The 20417-nt window shown below is 47.6% G+C and overlaps 1 protein-coding gene across 1 annotated transcript; it reads right to left on the bottom strand.

Moving 5' to 3' along the window:
* Window positions 1–413: 413 nt before the first annotated feature.
* Window positions 414–1283, bottom strand: FAM181A (family with sequence similarity 181 member A). Its single transcript, XM_058807807.1, has one exon. It carries the CDS (start codon window positions 1281–1283, stop codon window positions 414–416), a length of 870 nt encoding a protein of 289 aa, XP_058663790.1.
* Between the last annotated feature and the right edge of the window lie 19134 nt (window positions 1284–20417).

Raw genomic sequence — 20417 nt, 5'->3', positions numbered from 1 at the left:
GCATTTAATTCATTCCATTTCACTGCTGCTGCCGCAGGGCAGCTCCAGAAAGATGTTCCCACGTGGAGGAGGTCTCCTAGGTGTTACAAGCACGGCTAGGAATGGCCCGCAGCCCCGCTCGCCGCGGCTCAGACAATGCCCATCCATTAAAGAGACCTGGTCATGCTCCGTGCTACCGGCTTGGCAAGGTTTATTCCCGATTCACCCCCGTGTACGGAGAGGAGAGTGCAGCCCAAGCACCTTCCCAGCAGTTCCTAATTCCCTGCGGCCCGCCTACGAGGCACAGGGTGCGATGGCCGGCCTCCTTCCCCTGCGGCTCGGCGCTGCCAGCAGCTCATGCCCGGAGGCTGGCCGTGCGTTCCGAACCCCCCTCGGGAGCTGTCGTGTTCGGCATGACTCCGACTCCCGCCCCGCTAAAGGTAGCCAAAAACATTGAAGATGGGAGGGGGGATGGCGGGCTTGGTGGGGATGGGTTTCAGAACCATGGGCCTGTAGAGTTTCTGCCTCGGGCCATCGGCCTCCTTGCAGAAGGGCGGCACCTCTGCCGGCAGCGTGGCCGAGCTCTTCCTCCACAGCCCCAGCCCCGGGAAGGGCGACGGGGGCAGCGCGCCCGGGGGCTGGTACACGCCTGGCCCGGGGCAGGGGAAGGGGCAGCAGGTCCAAGCACCCACTCGGCCCGAGAGGGCCCCGGCGGGGTCCTTGTCCCCGGCATGTGGCGCAGTGTCAGGGGGGCTCTCCGGGCCAGCAGCGTCTGGGCTCCGTTTGATTTTCTTCCCCTCATAGGGAGGAGGGTCTCTGGGGGCTTGCAGCCCCTCAGGGCTGGCAGCAAAGGCTCTGGCCGTCAGGCTCTGGGCCGGCCGTGGCTCTTCCCAGAAGGAGGCGGGGAGCTGTCGCTTCCTCATGGGCACCTGGTCGGGTCGGGCAGCCTCGGGTTTTTGTTCCTGCAAAACCCGTTCCTCGGTGATGCTCTCCTCTGCCTCGGCTGTCTGCATCACCTTGTCGGCGGCAGCCCCGCCGTGCGGGCTGGGCTCAGGTGCCTCGGGCAGGGGGCCGCGGGCCCGGTCCTCTGCCCCCCTGCGCCAGCCGCACTCAGGGGCTTTGCTGGGGTGACACCGTGGGATCCGTGAGTACTTCTGAGAAAACCGCTTGAGCTGCTTCTGCAAATACTTTCTGTGGTCAACTGATCGGCGACAAGGAGCCGATTTATCCAGAGCCGCTTTGATGTCGCTCGAAGCCAGGTTAACGAAGTTCAGTAAAGTTTTTACCTCGCTGTCCGATGCCATCTCACTGAATGCACCGCGCAGAGTTTCCCATGAAAAGTTTATAATCCTTCTTCAGACAAACCACGGCAAACCTGCAAAGCATGACAGGCAGACTTTTGAGCAACAAGCTTTGGTTCAAACAGCACTGAGCAAACGGACGGAGGACATGTCAAACTTCTCAGCCTCACAAACAAGTTGTCGGTCAGTGCGCTGCCATGCAGGGGAGCTGCCGTGGGAGCGGACGCGTGCCCGCAGCCCATGGCCCCGCACGGCTGCCCTGCACACACCGCACGGGAAGCGGCCCATAAGGACAGCACGGCTGCCCTGCACACACCGCATGGGGAGCGGCCCATAGGGACAGCACGGCTGCCCTGCACACACCGCATGGGGAGCGGCCCATAGGGACAGCACGGCTGCCCTGCACACACCGCATGGGGAGCGGCCCATAGGGACAGCACGGCTGCCCTGCACACACCGTACGGGAAGCGGCCCATAGGGACAGCACGGCTGCCCTGCACACACCGCATGGGGAGCGGCTCACACGGACAGCGCTGCTGCCCCGGCACACCCCGCACGGGGAGCGGCTCTCAGGGACAGCACACCCCGCACGGGGAGCGGCTCACACGGACAGCACGGCTGCCCCGGCACACCCCGCACGGGGAGCGGCCCATAGGGACAGCACGGCTGCCCTGCACACACCGCACGGGGAGCGGCTCTCAGGGACAGCACGGCTGCCCCGGCACACCCCGCATGGGGAGCGGCTCTCAGGGACAGCACGGCTGCCCCGGCACACCCCGCACGGGGAGCGGCCCATAGGGACAGCACGGCTGCCCTGCACACACCGCACGGGGAGCGGCCCATAGGGACAGCACGGCTGCCCCGGCACACCCCGCACGGGGAGCGGCTCACAAGGACAGCGGCTCAGCACCTAATCTCGTTAGGGAGCGTTGAGCTGAACAGAGCCGCGGTGGCCGCCCTGTAAGCGAGCACGGACACTCACCCGGCGAGCGACAGATGCTTTTCTCACCGGTGCTGGCGGCAGCGTCGCTGCGGAGGAGAGAGAGGGAGAGAGAGAGAGAGAGCCCCTTCCCCGCTAATCTCGTTAGGCAGGTTACACACCGCCAACCTCGGCGGAGGCAGCCGGGGCCCGCCAGTGTTTGGATGTAGTTTAGCAAGCACTTGAGCAAGCTGAATGAATATCGACTCCAGCGAGTTCGGGGCTCTCCCAGGCCAATCAGAAGCCACTTTGCCAAATACAAAGCATCCCAATCAGGCATCAGCCTCCCCTCCTTGCATTCTTTGCCATCACAAATTGTCTCCATGGGGACAGCCACAGAAAGACAGCTAATAAATACAATCATTTGCCCATGATTTCTACCATTCTCCCTATCCCCTTCACCCCGATGAAAACCTTTCATTTTAAAATTACACAATCCAAAGCAAAAACGCTGAAGATCAGTTAGGAAAGTTTAGACACCCTTTTCTCTGCATTCTCGAAAGCTGTCTGTGGGCTGATACTAAACATGCTTCATTGGCACAGGACAATATAATACGGGGGACTGGACTAGCCTACTTTTAACTGTTCCCCATCGGAGCATTTTTTTTTTTAAGGGGAGGATGATGTCAGAAAAAGGTAGGAAAGGAGCAAATCTCTAAAGAGATGTGCAGATATCCATGGAAAGGGAGCTTGAGCGCTCAAGAATCTTGTCTTTATGTTTGCCCCCTCAATTGAGTTACACAAAAGCTGAATTACCCATTCAAACTACCCGAACAAAAGGATGGAGTTGGATAGTACTCTTGCATCTGTAGTCAAACAGTTAGAGACTTAAATCGAGTCGTCATGATGGAGAAAGAGTTAGACAAAGCCCATAGAATTGCCATCAGCAAACATTTTCCTGTGTCATATTAGTGGGTCTCCATGACTCCCCCTGGCCTGGGGACAATAGCACAAGTTTGCACACTCGACTACTGTCACCCTGCCAACGCTGGCAAGGAGCAGAAACAGGACAATCCTTTAAGGGGAAAGCATGCCCGCTGCAGGGAAGGTAAGAAGAGAGGGAAGAAAAGGCGTGTGAAATGCTAATTGAACTGCTTCCTTTACTGATCCAGAGTTATGCGAGCCCTCTGCCTTCTCGAAGGCTTGTCCCTAAGGGGTGACAATTACTTAAAAGCACAGTAAAACCTAGAGCTGGAGGAAAAGGAGAGCAGAAGAGATGCCCTTGGTGTGCACTGATGACACAGAGCTGGCAGCAGCCTGTATGCCAGCCAGCACCCGCTGCCTCCCACAGCTGAAGAAGCTTTGCTCCTGCTCTCCAGTCCCCAGTACCCCAGAGATGGGAAGATGGATAGGGGCACAGCACCTGTGCACCCATCATCAGGGAGATACTGCCAGCTCTGAACCAAACACAGATGTGTGCTGAGGAAAGCAGGGACTGAAGTCCAAGACATTTTGCAAGTAAAATCTGTTTTACTGTTATGAAGCATCAAAGGCCTGAGCACTGAGGGATGAAAACAGCTGCATTTTACATTCATTTTACTGACTGTTATTTTATTTTATTTCTATTTATCCAATTTTCATCACAGGAAGGCATGATCCAGACTATGCCATTATATGAAAGTCTGGGCAGAGGCCTCAGGGATGACTCTTCATGATCCCTGTGTTGGTGCACTCATCCCACTCACACCTTTTCTCTCAGTCTGGCCTGAGCCATATGTGGTGGTGCCCAGGCTGAGGTGTTTCTGGTCTAGTGAGACCCTGGGTCAGCGACAGAATGTGCTGCAGAGCTGTTGGCACCATGGCTGTAGCACAGTGGCTGATTTGCTACTTGCAGGTGTGCCTCTCTCCTCCTAGTGTCTGTGTGGCCTGCACAGACATTTCTGTGCAGTTGAGGCTGCAGGGAGAGGTTTTGTTCAGCTCATTCAAAGAGATGCATACCAAGGGGTCGTGTCTCTCTTTGCAGGAATAAACTGACTCCTGTGCTTGAGGTTTCAAACTCAGCCTGGGACACCACATTTCATGGTGCAGTCTCCCACTAGAGATACTTGGTTTCCCAAGGGAAAAAGGGAGAGAGATAGATAAGTGACAGGTGCCTGGGAGACAAAGATTATGTCAGGATATTAATGAACTATGTCCTTAGAGGCCTGGGAAACTTGTGCCATCCAATCATGGGGGCTCCAGAACCCAGGCTGTGCTCTGGGCCTGAGGGCTAGTGGGTTGGTTGGACTGAGGAGGGTGGATGTGACTTGCCTGCTTACTGGGGGATAACAGACCTGCACACCTCCAGCACACTCACTGCAGGAGCCCTTTCTGAGCTCCTGTGCTACAGCCATGCCCATCTTCTCCCAGGAGGATGCTCGTGCAGGATGTGGCTCCTTGGGCAGCACATGGCAGGGGTGGAGGAGCTCCCCACGCCTAGCTATGCTCTCTGCTTTGCCATCCCATTCCCCTGCAGCTGGTAACAGTGGGGTGCCAGAGGGGAATGAACCAGCAAGCAGGATTTGAAAACCAGAGCAACCCACCCTTTCAAGGTCAGACTCAGGTTGAGCTGCACAGGGTTTTCTCTAAGAGGCCACCGGAGCCCTTTTGTTCCTCGCTGCTCTCGCCATGTTCATCCCAATGTACATGTGAAAGGAACAATTAACAATAGGGCACTCCTCTATGAGGATCCAATGCACTTTGAAGTGTCCACCAAGCAAAGGCTCAAGAATGATACATCATTTTCCACTGTGAACATGTCAAACTAGTACAGCAATTGAAAAAATGTCTCCACATGCCTTCCCAGCATGCAGACAGGGACCAGCTTGAGAGCTACTTCATATCCGACATGTCACCTCCTGACAGCTGTCTTCTTGGGAATTTTTGGTATGTATAGTTTTCTAACTCCTTTTTTTAAGTAAAGCACAAGAATAAATTCATTCACTTGAAAATTGCAGCCAGGCCTTTTCTAAAATGAAGCATTTCCTTTGAGACTAAATGAAGAAAAGTGGAAAGAAGATTTTCTTGCACAAATATATCCACAAACTTTTTTTTTTAATTGGGTCACTAATTGTAAGCGTTGTCAACTTTTAGTCACTGCTACGCCAAAATCTCACAAAGTTTTTTTTCCAGGCTGAGGGGCCCATTTAGCAAAGGTATTCCAGCATCAGTTTATCCTGAGCCATGTGAGCACACCCACTAACCAAAATGCACACCATTAGCTGGGGCAGAGATCCCTCCCCATCAGTGCCACAAGCATTTCAAATAGCAGGAACACCTACATCATGCTGGGAAAGCAAAAGGCAGCTCAGTGAACGACTGAGCAGTACAGAGGGGATACAGAGGAAGAGAGAAGAAAAATAAATTCCCATTGTTTTATAAATTTTTTAAACTATTTTTCCCCATTTGGGTGACAGTACTGTTACTCATTGTTGAGCCTAATGGATGTGGACTTTGAAGCAAAGAAAAATGGGGCTCCAACTGTTTTGAAATGTTAGAAAGTTAGCTGGAACATCTCAGATGTGCCACATGTGAATTGTTCCTTTTCTTTGTCCAGTCAACTATGGGCAGTTAAAAGCAAAGATAATTTAGTTGCATGATCTGTTTTCACTCGCCTGCTGCCTCCTAAGTCTCTGCTTTGTCTTCACACTTGAAAAGGAGAGCCAAGAACCTGAGGGGAGGTGGTGATGATTCATGGTGAAACCAGAAGTACTGGCCTGGAGAGGAGTAATATTGGGATGGAGGAAGACCACTAAACCTCTTCCTTTGGAATCCTGATTTTAGATTGCATGGTGACAGTGACTGAAGTGGAAAGACATTAATGATGCACTGATGGCATAAAAATGGAAGATGTTATTTAACATCACACTGCAATAATTGGGTGACCTTAAAGGTGAATGCAATGGGAGAGGAAAGGATTGCAGTAACTCTGAGCCACCCAGCTCAGGAACTGTTAGCAGGAATTTCTGTCATGAGGAAAAATGTCATTGTCTGTAAATGAGAAGGGAAATCAGGTCATAGGATAAAAATGAATTTTCCTTCATCTAGTCTGACCTTCAAAGTGTGTGGAGGGGAGAGGGATGAGGGAGAAAGGTGGTGTGCTGATGGCAGTCAGGATCTCAGACTGGCTAAGAGCCTGGCCTCAGCCTGGGATGGAAGCTTGTCCATTCCAGGACCTGCAGGCTCATTTGAAAGTGATGTCTGACAGTGTGTGACTGCAGAGGGCTGCAGCCAAAGGCCTTACCATTCCTTCCTGCACCCAGCACACAGGCGCTGCAGACAGCAGCAGGGACATCTCTCCCTGGCACTGACACACAGCCTGGTGCTGCCCCAGAGCTGAGTCCTCTAAGCTCAGGGAAAAAGAATATGGGATTTCTTCCCATTCTTGTGCTATCCACTTGTTCCTTTTCCTCACCCTCCACACCTTCTTGTTGAAACTAACACCTCTGCTCCCGAGAGAACAGCAGCCTGGCACTCCAGCAGATGAAGCTTTGACTCTTTCCCCACCCTCCTTTTTTTTTCCCCTCTTGACAGTCTGCTTTGACCTGAGTGACATCCTCTCTTTGCTTTCAGTCCCTGATTTTCTGCACTTGGGGACAGACTTTGAGCAGGCAGTAAGTGTTGAGGCCGTGCAGACAGCACGGGGGGGCTGCTCTGCCCCAGAGCCTGCCATTCAGGCAGATGGTGGAGGGGGCTGATGTGAATAGCTCCTGTCAGTCTCACAGAGAGAACTTTACAATCGTGCTACGTGTTGGACTGCACGTGACTAATGCCATTCTTCTGCAGGCTGCAGGCAGGACACAGCTGTTTCTTTAAGGAGAATTTTGTTTTTCTGGGCAGAAAAAAAAGCACCCATGACAATATTGTAACCATGTATCCAATATTATGCTCCATAATTGGGTATGATCAAAGCCCATGCTGCCTTTCTCTGTCTCTCTTTCTGGTAAATAAGATAATGCTTTTTTAAAAAGCGTGGCCTTGGTTTGGTCCTTCTGAAGGTTTAAATTGTATCTCCCCACATGGCAGGTATGCACTGAAAAAAAGCAACAGGGCCAAATATAGGTTTCTTTACATAATTCTGGAATAAATAAGTATTTCAAGAGCAGGATGAACTCTGTGACAAATGGTACAGGGTGTGTCTGTTGAGGAGAAACAATACTGCAAAAATAATTTTAAAAATACAGACACTAATATGAACATATGAAAGGGTGGTGACTTTCTCTTAAAAGCTGCAAAATGAGAAACGCACAATGGCTCTGGACAGGGAAAGAGAGTGCATGGTACAGAAGAGCCATGCCAGACCAGAAGGGTAGTGTGGTCCTCCTGCCCACATTTTGGCCAGGCTCACAGCCCTGCTCCCTGCTCCCCTCTCTTTGGCAAGGCTTCTCCCCATGGGTGTTTCTGCACTGAAATCCGTGCTGGGCTCCTCAACCCAGCAGCACGCTCCTGACACTCCTGCACCTCCATTCTCTTACCACAGGGCATGGCCCTGTACCACAGCCCAGCTGGGGCTGTACTTGCACTTGAACAAGGTGCAGGCAGCCCCAGGCAGTGCTGCCCTGAGCTGGCCCCCATGCCAGGGTGACCATGAGGCTTCAGGCAGGCAGTGATCTATCTAGCAAGGCACAGTGTGTGGTTCTGCCCCTAACAATTCCTTCTGGCTGCCTCCCTTGTTGTATTTCCAGACACAGTGTCTGCCCCCAGCGCTGGTGAATCAGCCCTTGGAGTGTGGAGCAGGCAAGAGCCTTGGTTTGGCTGGTGTGTGAGCATCACCCACAGATGTGTGCAGGAACTGGCTCAGCACAGGGGGAGTTCAGAGGATGAGCTTTGCTTAAAGCACTTGGACCATGCCCTCTAAAGGGTGAGCCAGGAGGTGTCTGAGCAAAAGGGTGTCTTTGATTTCTTTCTTCTTCGTCCATTAAAGAGCCACTGAGGCTGTAACAAGCTGCATTTCTGTGGCATAGCAGTCCCAGCTCAAACATTGTGCAGCACAGATTGACCTTGGACCCACACTTGTTTGAGGTATTTCATACATAGGATTGATAGAGACAATAAAAGCTAAAACTAGCTACTATTTTAGTTTCTCTTTGTTGAGAAACAGTTAGAAATAACTGGTCATTATTGTCAAACCAAAAAAAATTCCTTCCATACCTATAATGACAGAAATAGCTGATGACCAACAACCCTCTTATTGGACCAGATCTTCAAATTCTCTTGGTGGTTTGCAGTACAAAAGCTATGAGGGAGCTCTTGCAGTCCCAAGTGTCCTACTGGAGGGATGCTAAGATAAACACTCTGTATCCACCCTAGCTGGGCTGAACTATCCATGCAGAAGGCTTAGACAAAACTCTACAGATTTCTGAATCTTCTCTACACTCCCTGTTGTCTTGATTGGTAACTTTAGCACTATTCATGGTTTGGGGAATTCAGCCACCTTTGCAGTAGGCAGCTGTTGCACAAGGAAGTAGAACCAGCATGTGCCCTGTTCAGTGTCATCCCTCCATCCCAGTTTTGGAAGTGTCCTCTAAAACTGACCTTATGCTTCAAAGGAATATGTGAAGGTGACAAGGGCTGCAGCTGTTACTGAGGGTCCCTGTGGGAGCCCCTAGAATGGTCCACAGGAGGTGAGTGCCAGCAAATGAGAAGTGCCAAGTGCACACTGCACCTGATGAGCAACCTGGGCACAAGGAGCTTTTCAGGGCCTGCTGTTCTGCAGGTTGGGTAGATGGAGAAACTTCCACAGAAAAGGCAATAATCATCATAGAGACTGAAGGACCAGACACTTCTCTGCAGTGCCAGCTGCTGCCACGCTCACTGCCCTCATGGTCTCCAAGTGCACACCCTTGAGCTGAGCACCGAGGCTAACTGGGTATGTCAGGTCTGCCTCTCAGAGTGGTGCATTTGATTCCTAGGCTCTGTTGACCCAGGTAGGTGGCCATCGCCTGTGGGAAACGCCGGGAGCAGCCAGGCCGCCCATGCGCCCTTCCCGGGGATGGCTGGGAGAGCCCGAGGGGGCCGTGCGGCGGCGGGGCCGCGAGGGGGCGCTGCGGGAGCCCGGCTGGGCCCGGCCGCGCTGCCACGAGCGAGGGCGGCGCTCCCGCTGCGCGCCCGCGGCCTGCGCTCCTGCAGCCTGCCTCCTGCCCTGCCTGCCTCCTGCAGCCTTCCGTCCTGCCTCCTTCCCCGCCTGCCTCCTGCCCTGCCTGCCTCCTGCAGCCTGCCGTCCTGCCTCCTTCCCCGCCTGCCTCCTGCCCTGCCTGCCGTCCTGCCTCGGGCCCTGCCAGCCGGCCTCCTGCCCTGCCTGCCTCCTTCCCTGCCTCCGTGCCTGCTGGCCGGCCTGCCTGCCTCCGTGCCTGCCTGCCTCCTGCCCTACCTGTCTCCTTCACTTCCTGCCTCCTTCCCTGCCTACCTCCGTGCCTGTCTCCTTCCCTGCCTGCCTGCCTCCGGGCCGTGCTGCTCTCTGGCCGGGCAGCCACAGCCTTTACTCTGGCCAGAAAAGCCAGCATCAGGCGTTAATTGTTATTTATAACAAACCCCCTCCCCTCTTCTCCTCCTTCATTCGGCGATGCGGAGTGCGGTCGGGAGGTGCTCTCCTCTCCCCGCTCGTGTAAAATGCACCAGGGGAGTAGGAGAAACCATCGCGGGCGAACAAACGAGCTTTTGTGTCCACGGGTCCCTTGCTGGGCAGAAGGTTCAAAGACTCCTGAGCAATCCAGCCTCAGAGCTCCCTCAGTTCAAAGATGCCTGAGCAATCCAGCCTCAGAGCTCCCTCAGTTCTAAGGTGCCTGAGCAATCCAGCCTCAGAGCTCCCTCAGTTCAGTGATGCCTGAGCAATCCAGCCTCAGAGCTCCCTCAGTTCAATGGTGCCTGAGCACACTCAGCACTGCCCAGGTGCTTGAGTCCAGTTCTTCGGGACCAATCCTGCATAAAGCATCAGGAACATTGACAGGAAAATGGGGTCTGCAGAACATACTGCACTGAAGAAACTGAGCAAATCACAAAGCCAATATTAAAGTATTGATGATCAGAATCAGTCTCTGGTGGAGTCAGTATTTGCTCTAGGTGTTCTGGGCTCATTACTGAAGCCAAATTTTAAATGAGCATGGATTTTTAGTTACCAAATTAGGTTCCATCATGAGTTTTCATTAAAAACACAAGAGCTGAGCTGGGTACTTGGAGCAGATTAGCACTCTGCTTTCCTGGGATATAAGAGTGTTTATATCCACTGGGATCCTATAGTGGGTGTTGATGGGAGGCAGCAAGGGTTGGTATGTGATTCTGCAGAATGTAAAGGACTTAGAACTCTAATATTAGTGCATTAAAAAAACTAAAACCACCAAAAAAAAAAAAAAAAAAGAATCATGTTTATTTGCCTTAACACAGTCTTTTCAACTATCTTTTGCAGGGAGAATTCAAATTAAAAAAAACTCAATTTTTTATGACAAATAACAAGAATACATTGTCTAAAACCTAATTTTCAAGTCTGATGTTAGGTCTGGTATTTTTCTTTCTGCCCTCAATGAACCTGGTACATCTGTCACTGTTGCACAAGCTAGATCTGTGCGTGGAACTGCCAGGCATGAGCAGAGCTTCATATGAGAGACAGTGATACCGGGAGTCTTGTCTGATCCATCATGAAAACCAGGGATATGAATCCAGGTGGATGGTGCTTTTAAGCAGTGCTTCACTCACAAAATTCTATAATAAGTAGCTCATGGTGAATGAGAAGATTTGTAGCTATTTCTGAGAGTAGCTGAAATGTCTATTACTTGCAGTGTGATTTGCACCTTGGCAATGTAGTGTAACAGACTTTGTATCTGATGAGACTTTTATATCTGAGGAGGCTTTTATACTTACAATACTTACCAGAATTTGTATTGTTTTCTTCATGAAAGCATATTGTGAAGCTCACTCAAGGACAGCAGAGAGTGATACAAGCAGCACTTTGGCACAACTTTGGCAGTCCTCAGCCTAGTGACTGCTGTTTGTTCTAGCACAGAGGGATGACACAAAGTAAACTTGAAGAGACTCACCAGTTTGCCAGCCTGACTGAAGCCAAGCTCTGCACCTGCCTGTTAGAGAAAGACTTGTAGACTATAGAGCTGCCTGTGCTGAGAATGAATGGGGAAAAAAAGGATGAAAATGCAACTTGCTGTCCTGCTAGAAGTCTCCTCACTTACAAGAAGAGGTATAAGCATATTATGTGCGTTGCTCCAGATCCCACTTCAGGGGAACACATGAGCACAGATTTTGTGCACTGCACAGATCTCAGCACAGACTTACTCACATGGACTCTAATAAATGAACTTATGAACTTCTGATTAGCAGCAGTCAGTTCTCCCTAACCCACTTCTTTGGTACAATACAAAAGGCTACTCCACTGCACTCCCATGCTCAACAGAATGCTCATTCTTGGATACTGAAGGAGTCCTCATACCTGAGCTGGTAGAGAAAACACCCTCAGTCGAAGAGCTCAGTCTAGGTGTACAGGACCCTTGGGATTAATTTTGTTGGAAAATGCAAAAGGTTGACATTTCTGATAAACAGGTAATTATACCTGCATTGTTGCCAGAGCTGAAGCTTTGATGGTGAGGTGGAACAACTGTGGGCAAAGAGAATCACAGACAATCTCTGTAAAGCAAACCCTTGTGTATAAATGGACCCAAGCCAAACAATGAGGACAAAATACCATCCAACTAAGTGTGCTAAAAGAGCTCAAATATGAAATTGCTGAGCTACCAAAGCAGAGCTTAAACCAACCACCATCTCAAGGAGCAAAAGTGAGTAATGTGATAGGTAGTTGTAGGAGTGACAGAATAAATAAAGCAACATTTTCTCTGGACTGGTGGTAAATTTACAAAAGGCGTTTCCAAGGACTTATGTTGGGCTTGGTGCTGTTCACCACCTCTGTATGTGGCATGTCAAAACGTGTGAATACTGGCAAAGTTTGCAGATGATACAAAATTATTCACAATAATCAAAGCTAAAGCTAACTGTTGCAGAAGGAGCTTGTAATACCAACTGACAGTGAAGTGCCAGATGAAATTCAATATTGACAAGTAAAAAGTAAGGCACTTAGGGAAAAAATAACTCTACTTATACATGTGCAGTGACAGTCTCTAGATAGAAACACTTAAGAAAGATCTTAGGTAACTAAAATTAAGGTATGAGGCTTTTGAAAACATCACTTACTGCCCTGCAACAGTCAAAAGGCAAATTGGATAGTAGGAGTTGCTGAATGAGGGAACACAGTAAAGTAGAACAGAAAATAATATTACAGCCCTGATCTGATAAGTTTCAAAAAAATATAGAACAGATAGCAAGGATGGTCAGAGTTTTGTAACAGTGTATTTTTCAGGAAAGACTAAATTAGAGCTTTTCAGCTTGGCAAGAAGACTACCTGAGGAGATTGATATAAGTGTATAAAATAACTAATGGAAAAGGTAAACAGGACAAGGTTTATTTGTGTTTCTCCAGTGCAAGAATTAGGGGTAACAAATTGAATTATCCTGCAGTAGATCTAAACCATAAGGAAGGAATTTTCCACATTATGCATTAAACGACGGAACTTGTTGCCAAAACAGCAACTTGTTCTTGCACAAATATGTTCAAAAAACTTAGACAAAATCATGTCATATAGGACCAGTATTAAGATGAAATATCCACCTTTAACCTGTAGCTCAGAGGCTCCTGAAATTATCAATCATCAAAAGCACAGACCATTGTGTACTGACTGGCCCTGTCCTTGTACACATCTTTAAATATCCACATGGGCTGACATCTGAGGTCAAGTCCTGGACTGTAGAGACCTTTAATCACAATCAGTAGAACATTTTCTTTTGCAGGAATGGGAAAATGCATCCTGGATATATTATAAAGTAATATATATTACTTTATAATATATCCAGGCAAGGCAAGGGGCATACTGGAACCATACGAAAACAAGGTCCAGTTCTCTCTACCTACTATTTAAAAGTTTGTTTGGGACAATTCTGCATTGATAGCAATTTTGTTTTGATCCTCATAAAAAGACATCTGCAACTCAGAAAGGTTTAGTTATGATTTCTTTAGAAGATTAAGCTGTTCTAAGGGGAGCTAACATAATTCAAAGTGTCATCCATCATGAAAAAAATATTTTTTGAGAAGATTTTGTTGTTGCTGTTGCGTTATGGTCTCAGTCACAGCATCTTTCCTTACACCAGAATATCCAGTACTAAGCCCATCAAAACAAAACTCCCAGTCCAGTTCTTAAGGCAGCAACATCCTGCTTACCTCTGAAGCTTCTCTCCAGCATGGTCAAAGTCAGGGTGGCCATTCATTTCCATACACTTGAGAGTGTGTGTGTGTGTGTGTGTGTGTGTGTGTGTGTGTGTGTGTGTGTGTTTGCAGATTTGTGGCACAGGAGAAAATCCAGGCAGAGAGAGAGAAAATTACATTCTTATTTGTTTGTTTGCAGGCCCTGTCAGGGGTTCAGATGCAGTAGCTCAGTAGCACAGTATCTGCATCCAGACAGAATATGGGGTCTAAGACAAAAAGTAGGCAATTGTTGAGGGCACCACACAGTTGCCAGCAGCCAGATGTGGGCTTTACAGCAGGAGCAATCAAGCTCCTGGGGCAGCACAAACTCAATTTTGTTCAACTTGCTGAGTCTCACGTTGCAGTGCCTGGTCTGCAAACACAGGAGGCACATTCCCAATGGAGATAAAACCACTGAGATGGAGCTGTTCCTGCTGTCCCACTTTAACACACAGATTTCATGATCATATTTGAAGACATATTTGACACCTAGACAAAAGCCAAAGACTTTAAGATTTCCTAGAATGAGACAAATACCCATCCTCAGCCCCACGAGCTTTCAGATACTGCAATGAAGTATTTGGTAGAAAAACTGGTTGCTTTCTGTTCCAAACAGCTCAGCTTTGATAAATGCAGCAGGATTGATCTGTGCTGTGCATCCCTTAACTGAGTTACATGTATAATCCTCCCTGGAACAGAACATTTACATTTCACTGACCTAGTTGAAAAAATGCATTAATTTTAATTTATGCAAAATTCTCCCAATAGAAGAGTGAGAGGAGAGAGGCTATGTCTTATTTGCAGTCCTTGCCTGCTTGGAGCTAGAAGTGAAGCCAACGTTTTAATCAGGATTTTTTGAAAATACTGAAGCATTTCAATGGGTGTCTTGTTCATATAAATCCAGACAGAGCTCTTTTGCCTCCCATGTATCTCACACGGTCACAAATACAAAATGTGCCATTAACCTGTCTCCTCTCCACTGAATGGTGCCTCTCTGCCTCTGGAGACCCTGGGGCAGTGGGGCACCAGGGACAGTTTAACACAGACTTCAGCCAGACACCTCATTTCAGCTCCCCCTGTTGCACACCTTTCTGGAGGCTGATCCCATATGGAGATGATAGAAAACTTTATTGTTGAAGAAGGAATTTAATGGTGCATGTTCCTATGTCATCTGACCTGAAAAGCCCCAAGAACATAGTTAGCCCACAGCCCAGCCCCAGTGCTGCAGCTCTCTCAAAGGATAAATGGCCAGCAGTGTTTGTGAGAACTGGTTGTGTAGCTCAGAATTTGACTGTAGGGTCACTTCATCTCTCTCAGTAAGTCAAACACAGCAGGTGCATGTACAAAAGGGACTCAGTGGAGGGCAGCTTAATATTGCCTCAGCATGGAAAATCAGAGGGATAGATGTCCTCATGGTAGAATTCCCTTTACTAAGGATTACTTTGGGGTCTTGACTCAAAAATGCTGCTGCTACTGCAGCCAGCCAGCCCTGTTTCCACATGGGAGGTTGTCAGAGCAAGGAATAGCTAGGAACCATCATTTTTTGCTCAGCAGGCTTTTTGGCAGCTACCAGCATTGCTGTAGTCAGTGTGAAGTAAACCAATTAAGTAGCTTTTCATGCCAAAGTGGCCCAGGAAAAGGAGAGCACCACAATAGCTAAGTCATCTTATTTCCTCCTGCTTAAAGGGTAGATTTGGGGCAGGTGAGCACAAAGTCCTTTCTCTATCCCTGAAGGCTCAGACCCAGCCTGCCTTATTCATGCTGACAGCCCAGCTGTGGCTGAGGGGGCTCTTCTCTCTGTGCCCGAAGCAGGAGCTGTGCGAGCCTGAACAATGCCACAGCTATCCACAGGAGCCTGTGTGTGACCCAGGGGAGCAGCTCAGAAAGCCACTGATCTGGGGAGATGTTCAGATCCAGACTCTGCCATGAGCCCCCCCAGAAACATCAAAGGCAGCCTGTGCTCATGCAGTTTTGCATGTGGGCTCATGTAGTCCTTGACAGCTACCGTGTACACACAGGAACCACAACATGAGCAAGGGAGAGGAAAAAAGTAAACATAGAGGTATCTGCAACTGTGTGATTCTTACATCTCCTTATGTAGTACCCCTGCTGTTTGTAGTCTTGCATCTTTCTTTGTTTCAAATTCACATTTGTTGTAACTCTTAGAATAAGAAAAACGTCCCTTGTAGGTGCAAGTAAGCATCTGTGTTTATTGGAGTATCACAGGGATGAATTTTATTACTAATGTGTAAGGGCAAGAGCCACCATGCTTTCAGGAGATTGCTGCCCACCTGACATGGTATTTTTTCGTGGTTGGTGGTATCTTTAGCTTACAGTAAAGATCATTTCAGATGGAAAGTACTGTAGATGCTTTGCTCATTACCAGTGGAAATGCGATGGTGTGTTCTCAGTAAGGCTCTGAATGTGCTTATCTCCAGCTGTTTAACACAGGTATTGCTGAAGGGCAATCCCTGCACTAGACTGCAGCTGCTCTGAGAGATACAGTATCATAAAATGCAGACAGTGATTTGTGGCAATAGAGAAATTTTTCTTCTTTTCCCCAGCAAAAAAGCTGTCATTTTGCACTCTATCTTATGCAGAATGAAAAAGCTTTTATGAAAGGTAACTTTTCCTATTTTCTAGTAAATGAATACTGATAACATTAGGGGTACAGTATCAGGCAGGTATACAGAAAGAAAGGCAAGGAAAGCAGGAGGAATAGTGCCCAAAGAAAGTACCCCATCAGCTCCCAGAACATTTCCAAATATTTATTTGGTAATTAAACCAGCAATATTAATTTCAGATATTAGAACCCAGTTGTCAGCTTCTCAAGCCTAGATAACTCACAAGCTGTCAGATGTCCTTCCAAATACACATCCTCTCTCACAAACTTACATTTTCTGCATCTAGACCTTGGAGCAGTCTTAGAACAACTGCTTCAAGACAGAAATATGGCTCTGCAATGATACAACTTTTGCTAAAAAGAAAGTAAATAGAAATAAGTAATATCATCTCTCTGTACAATTTAAAATTTGGAGAACTCTGTCAGGACAAAGAGAATTTTATTAACCATTATTCCAGGCAGGGAAGTGTTGAGAAGAGACCAGAATGGTTCACTAGCATGACTAGCTATAGGTTGGTAAAAGCAGCCTGCAGGTGGAAATATTCTTTCAGAAGAATCTTTATTTTCCATGGAATTGCTCATGATCTTCAGGAATTTGATTAACTTCTAGTTTATATGGATTTGCTGTTATTAATCTGGTTTAAGAATCAACATGTTATTCTGTAATGTCACTCTAGAGGCAAAGCTGACCAAAGACTTGCTTGAGAGAGAAGATTGTTCCAAGATTTTGAACACACCTGGTGCATCTCATTCAGACACTAGCTGAGAAAGCTGCAAGAATCATGGGCGTTCTCTGTCACCAGGTAGGATTGCTTCAAATAGGTGTAGTCCCCTGTGCCATAGCCTGGACCAGACCCTGTTCTCTGCACAGTCTCTACCCGTACAAGCACTTGGCAGACCAAACTGGAGGTGCTGGTAAATGTGTTTAGAGGGAAGAAGTGATCTATCAAGAGACTGGCAAGGTTTTTTACATGAACTGAACTGACCCAATGTGATCTCTCAACATCTAGGCAAATTATCCCTAAATGTGTGTTTTGTTTGACTTTTGTTTACCTAGGACAGGCTTGGTTGAATACTGCAAGGGTTTCTGGCATGGTAGCCTCATTGACTTGATGCAGATGCATTAGTTCCTTTCTTCTCTGCTTGCTATTACTTCAGTTCATATTTATGTGAGCATGCTGGTCAGAAACTCCTTCAGACTAAAATAAAGCTTTTTTTTCTTTTTAATAAGAATTAATCAATAATTATTCATTCATTATTTCCTGGACCATTTGGGTTACCCACGTTTAATCTAATGGGTTAATTCATTTTATGTCAGTACAGCTGTGTCACATTGTGTCATGTTTCTTGATTGGGTGACTGAAACCTTTGAAATGGGGTGTAACAAGTAAGGAATACCTTGTTCACGCAGTAGAGTCATTCTCGGGTTTGTGACTGACTGTTCAAGTGATTACATCCAGGTCAGTGGCAGCCAGCCACCAACAGGGTGAATGCAGCCTGTCAGCTGCAGAGAGTAAGTGGAGTTTGAAAATGTCATGGCAGACCTGGTCCCACTGCTTTGAATGAAACATTTCCTTTTTACAAACCTTTTGTAAGAAAAAAAGTTAACTGGCCCTACAAAATGATCAGCACTATCATCTGCTGTAACAGTGACTTTCTAAAACCTTTTAAATGCCTGTTTTAACAACTGGACTGAGTGTGATTTTGTTATCTGAATGCACTTCTCAGGATAGCAGTTACCAAAAAAAAGGGAGCAAAAATAAAGAAAACCACAGTAAAAAAAAATTCAATTGAACAAAGTTAAAAATTGCAAATTGATTCAGAAGGAGTTTTTTTCTAAACTTGTTTTTCTATTTTAATGCACAAGCACGCCCATCAACTATTCATCCTTATTTCAGCAATTATAGTACACAGAAACCTTAATGGGCCAGGACTTCATTGTCCTTTCCTTTAGTCTTCTGTCCAGGTTGAGCTTTAGCTTCTCCTCTTTGTATTTTCCTTCATCATAGATCCATTTTATTTCTATCATCATCTAGCTAACAGCTCTTACTTAGATGTAGAGAAAAGTAGGATCTCACCCATATGTTTATCTTGCTACTGGGAATTATCTGAATAGAAAATGAGCACAAGCAACACTCATTTAGCACGAAAAAGCAAGCTGGAAAGTGTCAGAGAGCTGCAATGAATGAACTCCTCTTGCTAATGACTAGCTGGCCTTGTTATTAATATGGTTATAATAATATTAAGTTTCTCTATTAAGTCAGCAGACAAGGGCTATTGGTTACACTTAATTTCTAAGAAACAGGCCCATCTTTCAATTATGTTGTAATTCATGGTGCCTTTAAATGCCTGGAAAATGCAAGTTCAAGAACATCTCATTTAAGATGCTGCAAAGTTTAACTAAAACAAAAATCTCTGTTTAGAAAGACTACATTTGCTGGCTTGTGATTAATTTCTTCGCTATTCCCAGATGAAGGGAAGAAATTGATCACCCCTGTGCAGATTTGGAACAAAAATTCATAACAAATAAAACTGAAAGTAAGTGAAGATCATCCTGAGGATGTGACTGAAATTGTGTTCTTAAAAGCCTCTTCCAGAGCCCTCAAAATGCTGAGTTACCTGGTTATGCTCAGCAGTCACATACTGGTGTGCAGCTGAAATTCTGGTTAGCATCAGAGGACAGGTGTTAGAGTACCTTAATCTTCCTCATGCCTCTGGTCCAAGGGTCCATTTTCAGTCCCTACCAGTTTCTGGGGCCCAGATATGGTGCAGTCCATTCTGGGGCTGTGGGCGTCCCAGGGGAGCAGGGCAGCAGGAAACTCATGTCTCTCAGGTTTCTGGGTGTGCAGGGAAATGCTGTTACCTCAAGGCTGCTCCTGGACAGTGATGAAAGCAAAACTCAGCCTGTGCTGTTTGCATCATTGTACACACACACTGTACATATCTGAGCTCCCAGCCTTGCCCAGGTCCCAGCAGCCCTACTGCCCCTTCCTGCTGTGCACACACTGTGGGGCTGGCTCCAGGTACAGTCTGGGTCACCCTGCCTGCTCGGCAGGGAGCAGAGTCTTCTTCCCTCTTGGTGTTCTTGTCTGGTGCTCTCTGTCTCTTTATCATTTTCTTTCTGTTGCTCCAATGAGATAGCTCAGCTCCTGCCAGGATGGCAGCAGTGATTTACTGTTCACTTTGTGGGTAGGGACAGGGCCTGAAGTATGTCCCTTATTCCCCCATCTCTTGATCTCTCGGCTCCAGTGACTTGCACTGCACTGTGGACATGAGAACACCTTTGTTTAAGGTCCAGCTCTGCAGGACTTACGGGAAGAGCCCTGGTCCCAGTGGGGGCTGTTCAGTAACTGTAGGGGTCTCTGTATTAACAGTGAGCATTTCTGACACTCTCAGGACAAAGCACTGGCTGCAGTGACATTTTCAGCCTGTGAAATTTGACCTCCATGTTTAGAATGAAGCAGTCTTTTGAATTTGAGAGTGACTGATATTCATGACCTTTTCATCTCAGAAGTAAAGGACTGTCTTTAAAATATGCTCTGCCTGCATCTTGGGATATGCAGTGAACTGACCTGCCCTTGAAAACAGGACTTCAAAGGACTTCACTTCCCAGGGTTTGGTCCTGTGAAGGGAAGTGAGTTGGGGTTTGATCATTCCACGTAGGAGGTTCACAAGGGCTCAGGGATAGGCAGTTTCACTTTCCGTATTGCTCAGCTGTGACCAATGCCAGGGCATCCTGCATCTCAGGCTGCTGATGGCAGTAGGGCTGGCTGCTGGAGGGGACGTGCCAGAGCCTGTGTGCAGGTCCCACCCCAGGACACAGGACAGAACTTGCCCTAGTGCCAGCCACGTTACAGTAACGTGTAGCTTGTTGTCCTCTCAGTGTGTGTTGTACAAAATTCCCACCATTTTGTGGTGGGAATTTTCTCACCCCCTGACAGGGTTTGAGAGCTCATGCTGCCAACAGCTTGTCCCACTAGTGGATTTGAAACCACCTGAGTGGTCATGAGGGTTGGAAAACTGAAACCATGTTTTGTAGAGCCACCAAACTTTTGCAGTTGCCACAGCAAGAGGAGCAAGCCCTGTGTAAGGTGCAGGGAAAATGCTTCCTTAACAGGGATGAAAAATTAATTTAAGATATGTGCTGTCTCCCTGCACAGACTTATAAAGACAGCATGTAAAAATGATCAAGAAGTTTTAGGTGTTTTAATCACAGCTACAGGGCTCTTAATTTCCTACATACCTAAATACAAATATCTGACAG

Source organism: Ammospiza caudacuta, chromosome 6 (genome assembly GCF_027887145.1).
Source record: "Ammospiza caudacuta isolate bAmmCau1 chromosome 6, bAmmCau1.pri, whole genome shotgun sequence".
Classification (NCBI taxonomy): Eukaryota; Metazoa; Chordata; class Aves; order Passeriformes; family Passerellidae; genus Ammospiza; species Ammospiza caudacuta.
This window is presented reverse-complemented; position numbering and strand designations above follow the sequence as displayed.